General features: G+C 41.7%; 1 protein-coding gene across 1 annotated transcript in view; it reads right to left on the bottom strand.

The window, feature by feature from the left end:
• Positions 1 to 10,510: 10,510 nt before the first annotated feature.
• RLBP1 (retinaldehyde binding protein 1) overlaps positions 10,511 to 15,017 on the bottom strand; it is a 49,056-nt gene continuing 44,549 nt past the window's right edge. The window contains exon 8 of the mRNA XM_083184187.1: positions 10,511 to 14,009. Coding sequence (XP_083040313.1) covers positions 13,851 to 14,009 — 159 coding nt within the window. The 3' untranslated portion in view covers positions 10,511 to 13,850. The remainder of the gene's footprint in view (positions 14,010 to 15,017) is intronic.

Below are 15,017 nucleotides of genomic sequence, written 5' to 3'. Positions count from 1 at the left end.
GCAAGCAATCTGTGAACTTCCTGGACTTAACAATTTTTATTGATGATGGTAAGATTTGCACTAAAACATACTGCAAACCAACCGATTGTAACTCCTATATACAAGCTGACAGCAACCACCACCCAAATTGGCTCAAGTCCATTCCTTCAGGCCAATTCCATCGGGCCCGTAGGAACTGTACTAGAGTTGAGGATTATAAAGAACAGGGAGTCATCCTCACTAAACAATTTGTGGGGAAGGGATACAATAGAAAGGTAATAGAGAAAACCTGCAACCAGTTTGAAGAGAAGAACCGAGAAGAGTTACTAAAAATTGATCCATCAGAACCAGAGAAAAAGGAAGATATTGGAATACCATTTATCACTCAATTTAATGGACAACATCGGGACATAGAGAAAATAATAAAAAGACATTGGAATGTACTGTTAAAGGATCCCAGGTACTTATGTAGTATCTGGGCGTCCGATTTTTTGATTGTATGCCTTAAGTTAAGGCATACAATCAGATGCGATATCGCATCGCATCGCATGCGACCAATCGGATGCGATGCGATGACCCGATTTTTCCATAGGAATCAATGTTAAAATGGACTGAGTCCATTTTAACATGGAATTCAATGGGAAAAAGGGGTCCTTTTCATACCCCTACTATCCAAGTGGGCATGGAGTTGGATATAAACCTGTGGCGAGCCACCGAGCCCGAAGCGTGGCGAGCGAACGGTATTCTGTGTCCCCTCGCGGGGCTCGCTACGCTCGCCACGCTTCGGGCTCAGTGGCTCGCTACGCTCGCCACAGGTTTATATCCAACTCCATGCCCACTTGGATAGTAGGGGTATGAAAAGGACCCCTTTTTCCCATTGAATTCCATATTAAAATGGACTCAGTCCATTTTAACATTGATTCCTATGGAAAAATCGGGGCATCGCATCGCATCCGATGGTCGCATGCGATGCAATGTGCCCGATCCGACCCGATTTCTAAATCGGACGCCCAGATACTACATAAGTACCGGATCCCACCATGAAAAAACATCTGAAACCTGAACCAAAATTTATATACAGGAAAGCCAGAAATGTGAGGAATATGGTGGTGTAAAGTACAATTAATAAACCAACGAAGCAGGAAGTTAAATCGACTGGTTTTTACAGATGTGGCTCGTGTATGATGTGTAGGAACTGTAAAAGCAAAAATACGGTCATCAAAGAGTACGTATCAACACATAAAGGCACTACCCATCAAATAAAGGACTTCATCACGTGTGATAGTAAAAATGTTATTTATCTCCTGACCTGTTCCTGCTCAAAACAATACATAGGTAAAACAAGTAGAAAATTAAAGGAACGAATGGGTGAACACCTTCGAAACATTCGTAAAGGACTTTTGTCCAATAATGTACAGATGAATCTGGCCTCAGTGTTGCTGGCGATCCGCCAGCAACACGGCGCCTCTATCTGACTGAGACGCGCGTCTCAGTATCCAGGCGGCGAGGCGGACGCGATACTGTCCGCCTCTCGCTCGATAGTGCTGGGGGGGACCTCTGGCCACTGTGGGGGGGGTGTGGGCACCGGGCGACTGAGGGCAGCACCGTCGGAAGGGGGCGCGCGTCCCCTTCCAGCATACAGATGGCGGCGGGGCAGGGGATGGCGATGGCGACGCCATCCCCTGCAAAGATGAATCCCGCTACATCTGTATCTGCCCACTTTAAGGATCAACATGAATGTAGGACTGATCAATTAATATCCTTTTGTGGTATAAGAAAAATTATTGGGAGCTGGAGAAAGGACATTCTAGAGGAATCTCTAGCTAAAACAGAAATGCGCTCCATCTTTAATTTAGGTACTTTGCACCCAGATGGACTGAATATGGATTTTGAAACCAAGTGGTTTCTTTAAACAACTCCCCAATAAATCTGCTTATTATCATATTATATTATTGCATCCTATAGGGTTTCATGATCTATAGTGCCCTTTAGACTTAGCGCATAAGGTTTTATTAACTCTTATAATTCTGCTCTTATTAGAATATTGTATGGTATAATATGTGTAGTATAATGTTTGACAAAGTTTTTTTAATCTACCGTGCACTTTAGGACCGATTATTATACGGTTTTTAAGGTGGATGGCGTTTTTTTAATATCAATATGACCAATGGAGTAGTGACATTTCCGGGATGCGATTCATTACATTAGCAAGCCGGGTATTAGGAGAGTGGGTCTTTCTGCCTATATGCGTTCCACTTAACCAGGTGGAACGCATCTATCAGCACACACGTTCCATCCCATCTGGGAGGAAACGGCATGTATTAACCTGTGACCGCTACCGTCATCGCGCATCCGGGATGACGCGTATGCGTGTCACGGACATACTTCCGGGGGAGGCGTGCGTTCCACCCCATATTCTACGGCGATTTCAACTTAACTACTTATACTATATTTAAGGGACCTATTGGGTTTTATCTACCACATGGAAGGAGGCCGTTTAGTGAGCAGGCCACCTATACTACATATGTAGTTATTATGTTTTTAATATACTTCCGGTTTTCGGAGCCCAAACCCTCCCATGGGAAGGGGAGGAGTATTATGAAGGGTATAAAAACCCTGCTGCTAACCCAGACTCTCACATCCTGAGGAAGACCTGGCAAGGTTGAAACGCGTTGGTGGAGAGTCTGGGACCTATCTGGAGACCCGTACTACTGCATGCACTTTACTTCCAATTCAGGGGTATCAGCCCGGACCTGATCCCCTGAACAAAGTTAAGTTCCTGTTTCCATCTGTACTGTGCAGTTTTGTACTGGCTCATTGTGTCCCATATTTTAAGTGTCTTTTTAAATAAATTTGTTATCTGTATTATATCGATATTTTTTCACTTTTCTTTTGGTATATACATATATATTGATATAAGAAAGAAATCTGAATCAGAAGGAGGTTACGTGTAAAGAAACCGAGATAGGATTGAAGTTGCGCCGTGTTGTGTAAGTGGGGTACGTCCCCTACCTTATCTTCTTTGAGACACACTGGGTGAAATTTTATCCAATTCTCTGGGAAAGGATATATCGACAGGAGAGGCCTTGTCTATAGACAAAGAAAGAAACCTTTATGTGAGGAGCACATCTTTGCCTTGGTGGGGTACGGTACCCTCCTAGATTTATAAGAATCCACTTCTATCTAGGGTGGTGGTCATAAACAAACTATTGATCTTATAAGAACGTACTACACTATATCCCATTTCTGCTTCTCTTTCATACTCCTGCTACGGAGAAAAAACGAAAATAGAAAATAAGGAAAGAAGAAAAGAAATCCTCTATTTCCTTTAAACAGGATCAAGCTATCCGCTAAGGACTATTTTGAGATACCCCCACTAGGTTGTGAGCGCGGTGTGCGACAGGGGAAACCATTTTTGTATTGATCAGAATATACAGTTCTAAACTGCGTTCACATTACCTGTGACTGAGAAGTGGGTCCAAAGTGTTTAATGACTCTATATCAATTACTAAGTTGTAAAAAAAAAAAAAAAAAAAAAGTTTCTTCAGAAAGGATTCAAAGATGAAATCCTGCTAATGTCCCTGTTCCCTAATATCTGGCTAAGGGACAGATGTTCTAAGCTTGAAAAATGATAGAGAGTGATAAACCACCAGTCAATCAGCTACTATTTGTCATGTCACAGGCTGTTTTAAGGTTTAGTACATCTCGCCCAACATGAGTAATATTAAAGTTCAAACAATTTAGTCTTTAATCATTTTGCACAGCTGGGACATCCAGTTTGAGATTTATGCTAATTGATCATACCGAAGGTGCCCCTAACTGATGTTGTCATGTGCGTTCCACATCTGGAACATGTTCTAATGCATCATTACCGGTTCTGGTTGTTCAGCCAGGTGATGCGTTCCACAGTGTAAAACGCATAGAGCTTCCGATGTCAAACCATGCCTGGTGAGATTGCACTGTAATACCCATTACATATAACACCACATTCCATAATGTCCATTACACATTATGCCGCACACCATAATACCTATTACACCACACACTGTAATGCCCATTACACTTTATATCAAGCCCCGGAATGCCTATTCCATATTATACCACATATGTGCCGCTTACCTATATTCTCATTGCTACAGGTTTTTTGCAAGGGGTTTCATGCTCGATGCCAGGAGTAACATGCTCTACCACGGGTTGCATGCTCTTTTGCCAGGGATTGCATGCTCTGCCAGAGGTAACATGCTCATTGCCAGGGGTACATGCTCATTGCCACTAGGGATAACTGTGTTAAATTTTGATGCCTTCTATCCATCTGACTCCATGTCACTGGGCTTGTGTAATTGTCATGAACGGTTACAGTATACACTGGACTGTACCCGTTCTAGCCCTGCTGCTTTCTTAGGTTGCTATGTACGATGTCATTTTTGGCCAGCTCAGCCCCTAGTTATGTTTCTCTCTTTGCTCTACATTTTTAGGTTTTTTTTTTTGTCATTGTGTCACTATTGCACCAAACATGGCGTACTCCACTCCCCTAAATCCCGTATACTTTTCAAACCAATATCATTTTTTCCATCATTTATAAAAGCGCTTGCACAGAACTCCATAAATTGCTGGAGAGGCTTTTTCTGAACTGGCTATGGTAATTTTTGTTCAGTTCAAAGTTGCAGATTATATAAAATAGACGTCGTCTCCAGGCTGTCATTCTAATGTGCGTTCCAGTTCTCTGTGATGTGATTTTCTAAATAACTCACTGTGTGCAACTCAGAGCCCTAAAGATCTGGTAACACAGAGCGGCTTCTCCTCACTCTCCTTCTACCTCCCTTCTTCGTAACCACATGTCAGACATCCTGTTTGATTTGATATTAAGCCAGGTGATGGATGAATAATACTTTACTTGTGTGCCGAGGCTGTTCATTTCAATGCATAGACTGCCATCTACGTATCTATATGTAATGCTCCCAGGCAAACCATACATGGGCATAGCATTACAAGGAATGTACATTTTAATTTCCAGACAGTGTCTCCTTCATTCCAATTGTTTATAAGCTTTATTAAATGGATTGAATTCTCTGTAGAAATACTTATTTACCAGTAGTCCCTTTGTATCATTGTTTTAACTAGATTAAAGTATCTGAAGATGAAGTTGTTGGGAGCAGTGGCAAATGCAGGATTTTTAGAGGGGTGGTTTCCAAATGTAATCCGAAATCTCCCACTCTGCAGCGCATTGGAATAAGTAAGGGAGTCTGTGGAGAGGTAACAGGCCTGAAATTTGGTCTTTTTATACACTAGATACTGAATTGAATACAGTCTAATATTTAAAGTACAGATCATCTATGGTATAGGCTGTTTCAAACATTTAAATAAGATAAGTGGTCAGAAAAAGGTTAATCATAATAAATAAATACACAAAGATAATAGAATCAGAACTGCACTTTCTAAGCTCACAATCTCCCACTTAATGGTAAGGCCCCTGTCTCTTCCTCCTGGTAGCTACTCTCTGGTCCATTGCAATGTTTGAGGACTCAGGTCCACACATATAGTAAATGTGGTAACATAGATAGAAACATAGAATTTGCTGGCAGATAAGAACCACTTGGCCCATCTAGTCTGCCCCTTTTTTAAACCTGTTACCTCAAACCATATTTGATCCTTATTTTTTGTAAGGATATCAATATGCCTATACCAAGCATATTTCAATTGTTCTACTGTATTTGCCTTTACCACCTCTGATGGGAGGCTATTCCACTTATCTACTACTCTTTCTGTGAAGTAATTCTTCCTTAAATTTCCCCTGAATCTTCCTCCCTCTAGTTTCAATGCATATCCTCGTGTTCTGCTGCTCCTCTTCCTGTGAAGAATGTCTCCCACCTGTACCTTGTTAAAGCCCTTGATATATTTGAAAGTTTCTATCATGTCCCCCCTTTCCCTTCTCTGCTCTAAAGTATACATATTAAGATCTTTTAGTCTTTCCTGGTACGTTTTGTGATGTAGGCCATGCACCATTTTAGTTGCCCTTCTTTGTACAGTCTCTAATGTATTTATATCCTTCTGGAGATATGGCCTCCAGAACTGAACACAGTACTCTAGATGAGGTCGTACCAATGACCTATACAGTGGCATTATTGCTTCTTTCTTTCTACTGCTGAGATAAATAAATCTGACTGGTTGCTCTGGGAAAAATCCCCAGTTTTGTGCACCCACACATTAGTAAATATGGTGCAGAGCTGGACCTACCATTGGTGCATCCGGTCCCCTGAGGACTAAGGGGCCCACTGCATCCCATGTCACCATCTCCTTGTCACACTCTTCCTCTCCCTGTTAGCCATTGCTGTGTTGCATATTGTAAACTTGGTTTGGGGTGGGGGTAGGGCGGCCCAAATGATATTTGTGCACCTGGGGCTCACCACCCACAAGTTCTGCCACTGCCATGGTGTACATTTGCTTGACATTTTGTTAGTGTTGGCTCCTTCTGTTTCTTTATCTCTGACTAACACTATAAACCTAAGCTTATTCCTTCTCTAAATGGGGCGAGTGCAGGATTGTATTTTTGCTCTGCACCCAAAATTTCTATATTATTTATATACAGTTCACATCTGTCCCTGCCCCGGTGAAGCTTACAATCTATATTCCCCACCACATGTACGTTCACACTAGAGTTAATATAGTTGATAGCGAATTAACCTACCAGTACATATTTGGGTTGTGGGAGGAAACCAAAGTACCCGGAGGAAACCCATGCAGGCACAGGGAGAATATACAAACTCCACACAGTTAGGGCCAGGTGGGAATCAAGCTCATAATCTCAGTGCTGCAAGGCAGTAATGCTAACCATTACACTGTCCGGGTGTGGTATAGCACACAGACAATGTCTAGGTCACCAGTCAGTAGGTCGACCGATAGTATATGGGTAAAGGAGATATTGGGCTTTACACCCTTATTACATACACAGTAAGGTGCATCCATGCTGGGACTTGTAGTTCTACAACGGAAAAAATATATATACAGTGCTGATGCACACTCTACAATAATTACTCTATCTAACATAGAGCAATATTAAGGTTCTTGGTATATTTAATTAAATGCTACAAAGTGTGATATTAACCCTGTGAGTGCCATTGTTGCTGTGAGAGATCCTCAAACGATCTGTAAAAAAATGCCAGCGCCGCTCACAGCAACTGTTCTTTTTTTTTTTTTTTTTGGTGCAGTATTTAACTAAACTTCCATCGATTGACTTGGCTGTGCTTGTATTTATTTATACTAAAAGAACAGGCGCTGTGAGCGACGCTGGCATTTTTAGCAGATATATTGAGGATCCCTCACAGCAATGTTGGCACTCAAAGGGTTAACCCATGAAAACTGACATTGAGCATGTCTACCCCTAAATAGTATACCACGTCACCTCGCTATATATATATATATATATATATATATATATATATATATATATATATATATATATATATATATATATATATATATAGGAATAGAAAACCCCAATCAGCGCCCGGGTAAAAGGTCTCCTGTTAGACGAGACCCAGTTTTTTTAGAGATGAAGAAAGGGAAAAAAGATCAGGGTGCGCTTCCAGACATGAATTAACACATTTAAAAGTAACAATCTTATTTAATAATAAAATATGCTCAATGAGTAATAATAAAATACACAATAAAAATGTATTTTGGCACAATTTGTTATCAAAAGAACTGTTGATTACACTTCCGATCGTCGAAGAGATCTGGATGCCACAAATACAGGTCAGTAAAGACTGAGAGTGGAGGGGAGGGGGAGCTACGGGGCCCTTCACCCTGTCGCTGGTTGCTATGCCAGTCTCATTGTATTGCTTGCTGCATTTTTATTAAGTAGTGTGTTTTGGAGTTATATTGGACAATATTGTTTCTGTTTTCTTTTATATGCCATGATGACAATATGTAATCAGTGATAGAGCAAGACTGAATTACTTATAGGGCCTACACACATGCTGATATTAAAGCAATTTCTAAGTAACTTTGCTTAGTTTGGCAAAGTCGCTTAGAAAATGCCCCTACATCGGTGTGTGTGTGTGTGTGTAGGGGACATAGCGACAGCAATGCGCATCCCCGGCTGAGATTGATGGACAGTGTCCATCAATCTCGCTGGTTACCAGTGTACACCACCGTGTACTCCATAGCTACAGTAGGTCGCCCTACACACATCGCTATCTACTTGACTAGACTGTAAAGATGTTAAAGCAAAAGTTTTATTCGGTTTTTTTTTCAGCAAGACTCCACTTGTTGGATTCATTATTTATCCACTTTCCTGGCACAGTTTGATGACTGTGGGTGTTTGGAGGGCGGCAAAAGGGAGTATTTTCAAAATAGAGGCAAGTTGGTGTCATCAATTGTGTCTTTGGATGCAGGTTCACTGGCCCGGCAGCAGCTTTGTGGCAGACCACCTGTGCAACCTTAGGCTGCTGACATGTCCATCAGACTGTGCAGTGTTCCCGATGTTTCTCTCATGCTACTTCTACATTTGCATGCAGTGGATCAGAGAAGCCAGCGGTGGGCGTCTCCTCACAGAAGGCAGCAGCTGCAGTATTTACGTAACTTCTCAGATCCACTCCTGCCGAAGATGCAGAACTGACTCAGCTTGCTTATAACACAGAACTAGGCCCATTGAGAGGATGAGAGTAATAGAGACAAAAAAAATACATTGTGTTAAATGGTAGAAGCAGAGAGTTGAAGGATAAAGGGTTAATAATTTATGGATGAAGGCTCACAGGAGCCTTTCATGTTGCCCAGGTATTGGCCACAAAGCAACATCCACATACCGTACTATTGCACATTCTTACCATCCCCCATCTTGTGGTCTTGTTTAACCTTTACTTTTTTGACCATATGTTTATGCTTTGCAGACAGTTGCTTTAAATTATCTCATCATTAAAAGATCACGGGCACCTGGGATTGTGCAATGTTATGGTTTAACGTTCAAGTGTCAAAAGTTTTCCAAGAAAATATGTTTCAAATTCACTATCTCTATAAACTAGAATTGTACTTATTCCTATACAGTGCAAAAGTAGTAAGGAAATATCAGATAAGGACGGGGGAAAAAAATTGGACAGGTCCAATTTCAACATACTATTATTAGAATAATATAGTCTGCCATAGGCAAACCTATGAGTACAACTAGGAGCAACTCAAGTAAGACCCCGGAACCACCAGGATTCAAGAGGGAGGGGTAATGGGGGACCAAAGTCAATGTAAGGGGTCTGAAGACCCAGAGAACCAAGATAAAAAGCGGTCTAAGGGGATGTTCGGGTGAGATTATCTTTGAAGGTCCTAAAATACTTAAAGTCAAGCCATTAGATCAAAGTGTCCCTAAAGGCCTCATAGTCGCCATTAGCAGAAGTTAATACAGTATATAATTCATCTATAAGAAATAAATCTATAAGGCCCATACACACTGGTCGATTTTAAGCTTAACGCAGCTCAGTTTTGTAATTTGAGCTGCTTTTGGGCCAGCGATGAGCACTGATGGGCGCTCCTGCATCATCGGCGGTGGCGGCTCATCTGCTGGTGTTGCGATTACATCCAAGGGGATGTACGCAAACATATCCCCTCGTATGCGGCTGTAGAGGAGAGAAATCATTTGATGGGTGCCGATTATCGAATGATTTCTCTCCCCTTCGGAAATAAGTCAGTCTAGACTTACTTTTATTTCCTTTGGTGTCCGCCGAAGAGGGGGTGGGTCACTGAAGTGGTGTGACATCAGCAGCCTGCACCTGGCAGGCATCGTCCCGCCCGTGTTCCCAGGGAAAGCATTCATGGCCATACCTGTTAAGTCAACTAGAACAGTGGTTCTCAACCCCCCCCCCCCCCGCGGAAGATACTGCCAGGAAAAGCTGGAACGTTTTCCCCATAGGATAACATGGGACCCGCTTATTCCGACCCCCACCCGGTACCCGGGTCAATTGCTTCCGGAGATATTGCGGGTAAACTGATGTTTTTTATTTCTGAAATGTAATTTCATAGCTGTTTATGTTCTTTGAGGGCAGATTATTTTGGAACCAAAATGCCCAGTTTCAGAGGACCAAAATCATTCGAAGCCCACTCAAAAGTTCTTCAATATGGTACTAGTCTCATGTGAATTGGTCTGTTGGTTCCGAAGATATAGCCAGTTAAACTATATAGCCGGTAAGGGGGTGTGGTTTTCTCTCCCCCTCACACCAGTAAATGCAGTGGTGGTGCAAAACAATGCTGGTGTAAAAGGGGCCAACCCGGGAATGTCCATGTATGATCCTGGGACCATATTCCCGGGTAAAGCCCTGCATTTTCAGGTGTGAAAGGGGTATTATTTCAAATAGCCGAGACCTGCAGTACTCTGAATACAGCTGGGCAGCCCCCCGCTCTCTGCCCAGCTGTCAATGGCTGTCACTTCTGCCCAGCGACAGCTGTCCCCCAGTTACGTGAGCATGTATTCCCCCTTTGGCAATGAGCCTGTAATACCACATGGAAACAAGCATGAGAGATTTATGGTATAAAGATTACAGTACAACAATTACAGTACATGAAAGATTTTATTTCAAGGATAATACAATAAAAATATAGAAATCTATGTAAATGTCAATCTACATAAAACAAAGAATACTGCTAATTTATATATGAAGTATTTATTTGTACTAATAATTCTGCAAAATGTGATAAGATTCCCCTTATAGGGGCTTAATTATTCTTATATTTGTAATAACATGAAATAGAAGAAAAAAGCTGCATCACACATACCTCACATTAAAGGGTTAAAAAAATATATTGTCCAGTTCTCTGGGGGAAATGGGTGAAAATGGAAAAGTTACCCAGAGTACCCAACTTCTGTTGGATAAATGAGAGATGATAGTGTAGGTTGCTTTGGGAAACTACTCACACATATCGCTGTCTTAGGCTTGGTACATCTCTCAGTCTATATGAAAGTTGTTTTTCATATAATCAGAATTTGATCAAGACTGAAATGCGTAAGCTAAAATATTGACTATATCTTGACTCAAGGTCACGTCTTAAGCGGAAGCTCAATCTTCAAAGGATCGCTATGCCTACAGCAAACTAGCTCTTCATAGTAATGGTAATTAAGGCAATGCCCTACCTGACTTCTTTCCTTTAAACTCAGGAGACCATCTGACATCAGTGAGTTTCAAACTCCCTATTCTTACTAAGATTTGACATTTGATGGATGACCTACCCCAGCACTAGGAAAGGCTTTTCCTGACCCAACTAATATACTAGAAGTTGCCTCTTGGGTGTACACACGTTGAGATTTTGGCAGGAGATTTTGACTAGTCAAAATCTCCTACAAGGTTAGCCAACATCTCCCAGTTTTTCTCCTCCTTAGTCAGCATTGTCTAGATTTGGACTAGTGCAGGGTTCCTCAAACTATTTTGCTCTGGGACACCGTCAGACAATAAAAATAATGACAGGACCCCAGCAAGTTACTACAGAAGGTCATCACATCACATGAGTAGTCAGCAGACAGCACATGTATGGCAGCATTGTGGAGGAACAAAATGATGGGAGGAATCTAAAATAACAGACAATTCAACAGATTTTTCAGACTGCTTGATTACAAAAGTCATCAGCCTCCTGGTCAGCAACATGGAGTCGCGACCCCATGCTGAGAAGGTCAGGACCCACTTTTGGGTCAGGACCCACAGTTTGAGAACCGCTGGGCTAGATCAAAGACTATCATTACTTAGACAAAATCACTTAGTCAAAATCTCCAGTGAATCTAGCCAAAATCTCTTTTGCATCTAGTCAAAATTGTTTAGTCAAAATTTCCGATTATCCAATATCTTACCGTGTGTATGGGGCTTTAGATAAACTTGAAGTTAAAGAAACAAGGTACATATTTTTGATTGTAAGCAATTGTCACTGGTTTAGGAAATAAAGTATTATATGCAGAGTGGTTCTTTAACAATCAATGGACATTTTCATTATTGGTGGATGAGATTTGCTAATACTTATCCCCTTTAAGCAACTACAGTCATTGCCAGTTCAAGAATTTTTCCTGCCCACAACAACGATGGCAGACTACAGTTAGCTGTCTCTGTCCTAACATCTTCACATGGAAAAATCATAAGGCCACAGCATTACTGTAGAGAAGGCTGCTTTTTGTTCGGTGTATGGCAACATGTCAAGTCAGCAAAGGATGGAAAATAAGAGCATCAAAAGATCTAGCACCTTGCTCATGCTGTTCTGTTTCAACCTGTGGACCTTTGACCTTGTCACGTCATGTGCCCAAAGCAGCACATTCATCTCTATACCTCATCCCTGCCTTCATTTTAGTCCTAGGTCTTATGAATAATATTCCATCACTGCTTTCATCCAGTGGCTTCCTGACTGACATCATAGTGGGAAATCAGAACTTGTATATACGTTGTTATTAAATGCTGATGTAAACACTTATACAATTTTGCTGAATAAAATAATCCTTTCAAGGCACAATTATAATCTGTAGGAACATTGCCATCCAAGTACCCAGTACTTAGCATTGTATATTCTCATCCCCATTGATTAAAGTAGTATTGCAAATGAAAACCAGAATCTAATATCTGCTATAGGATGCGTATGGAAGGGATTAGGGATTCCAGCTGCACAATAAGACGTTTGGAGCCATTATATATATGTCACAGCTGTTCGCCCCTTTCTTCAGATTACTTTATGTGAAGCAGATGACTTCAGCTTCGGCAACCCTGTCCCTTATAGCACTAGTCACTTCTAGGAATCTGTGATCCATCTCCTGTCACAGCCGTGTAATAAACACAGGAATTTGAGAAAAAGAAATGTTTGTTAAATCGCACAGTGGAATTTATCACGGTGATTAGGATAAAAGTCATGTGCGAATAAAGCCCTGCAATTAATAAGCATCAGTCTGCTTTTGTCAAGCCCTCTAAGTACTTCCATTTTCTTTACTATATTATATAATAAAGTCAGGACAATAAGTAATTTGCCCACAACTCCAAATATGTGCTGGTTCTGATTTACTCTGATTTACTCTGATTTCAAAGCAGGATCTTATTGGCTATCCCAAATCACATGACAGTTGTTGACAGTTGATAGCCAATAAGATCCTGCTTTGAAATCAGAGTAAATCAGAGTAAATCAGAACCTGCACATCTCTCATTACCCTATCATGGGGCAGGTAATTGCGTTTATTGTCCTGTTGTCAGGGGGTATAGGGAGCAGTAGCGGTTTTTAGCTATGGGCTGCAGGGCTGTAGCCCCCCCCCTCAGGTAAAATCCGACACTGTAGTGAAGCCAGATGCAGTCTGTGAGATTGCATTGGCTTCACTGTGACTATTGGAAGTCTGACAATCCAGTCATCAAGGCAGTCCCATTGGGAGGTGTTCCCTCCCTCCGGGATTCCTCTATGGGCATAAAATATAGAGTCTGCGCATGCGCAGTACCTACATTGGTACTGCTCATGTGCTGGTCCCAGTGCCTGTCATCTGTATTGTACAGGAGCCGGGACCGTGATTTCACTTCTATGGGCTGTTGCCGAAGCAGCCCATAGAAGCTGGGCACGTGCCAGTCCCGGCACCTCTCATCACCAGGAAGAGCGGTGGGGGTGGGGCCCCCTTCTACCATAAAGTAAGAGCCGCCATTGATAGGGAGTGTCTGAGTATGGGAACTGGACTAGCCAGCATGCCCAACACCCGCTAATGGTCCCATGCTTGGGCCTCCCATTTAAAGAACAACTGAATTTGGGGCCAAGTTTCCTATGGAAGTACCTGTATATATATCTAGGCTTCATTATATATGCTTACATTTTGAAATGTGTATTGTTAAACATATTACCACTAACAGAGTATTTTCATAAACTGATGCATAAACCAAATGATATAATTTTTTCTAAAGAGCTGTGTCCTCTGATTCAATTCTTGGTGAAAAGAGCTTATCGGCAATTATTCGTCCATCGTATTTTGGTAGGTTTCCTCCAAAGTCTGCTGGCAGTATGTCCGCATCAATTTCCCTGTAGAAGCTCTCCAGGTCATCCCCATGTACAAAAACCTACATAGATGTCACATTACAACAATTATATGGTTACTGACATTGGTAAAAGGAATATAAAGAGAAAATATATTGAATAAAATGCAAGGGTGTTTATTTGAACGTTAATATTGTGATTGTCAATGTCAGTTTGGGTCCAACCTAACATTGACAATCACAATATTAACGTTTAAATAAACACCCTTGCATTTTATTCAACATATTTTCTCTTTTTTTTTTAACTGCACCATACATACAAAATCAACCACACCCTATAAAGTGTGCTATTCACATTGCTTCATCATTATCTTTAAGGGTGAGGACCCCCCTTGAAGCAGCAGCACTACCCCAAAATCCTTCCACCCTCCTCCCTATCTTTCTCCCCCCCTCAACCTCACTTTTCCTTTCTCCCCCAACCTACCCACCTCACACAATACCTCCCTTTTCAATCCCTCCCTCGTCTCTTCCTACCGGTATTTGTTAAACGGTTAAAGCAACCTGGAGATTTCACACTGCAGCTCTACCCGTTTTAAAAGGCTAAAAAAATGGCAATTTGCCGTTTAAGAGCTGCAGTGTGAAAGGGATATTAGACAGGTCAGAAGTCAAAAAGTCCTGTTAGACAGGAGACACTATGGTCTGTAAGACAGGGTGGGAGTCACTAGGGCCTATTACCAATGGCGGGAGTCGCTAGGGAATGTTAGACCTGTCGGGTCAGAAGTCACTAGGGCCTGTTATACCACTTTCAGACATGCGACCCGGCCTTTTGCGTGCCGGGTCATTTTGCCAGGTGCAGTCTGACCCACTTTTGTACTGAATAGCAAATTACCAAGTTAAAAAATGCAACCCAGTAATTTGCTGAATTACACTGGTATTTTTTCAGTGTAAGAGTCAACCCGGGTCATCGACTCTGGTAAGGAATAGGGTCGGTGACCCGGGATTAAGGACCCAGCTTGAACCTTTTACACAGAACAAATTACCAGGTAGTTCTGATTCACCCAGTAATTTGGGGCCATTCTAGTTCACTCTTTC

Source organism: Crinia signifera, chromosome 4, assembly GCF_055691185.1.
Source record: "Crinia signifera chromosome 4, ASM5569118v1, whole genome shotgun sequence".
In the NCBI taxonomy this organism is placed as follows: Eukaryota; Metazoa; Chordata; class Amphibia; order Anura; family Myobatrachidae; genus Crinia; species Crinia signifera.
Note: the sequence above shows the minus strand (reverse complement) of the source record. Positions and strands in the feature narration are given on the sequence as shown.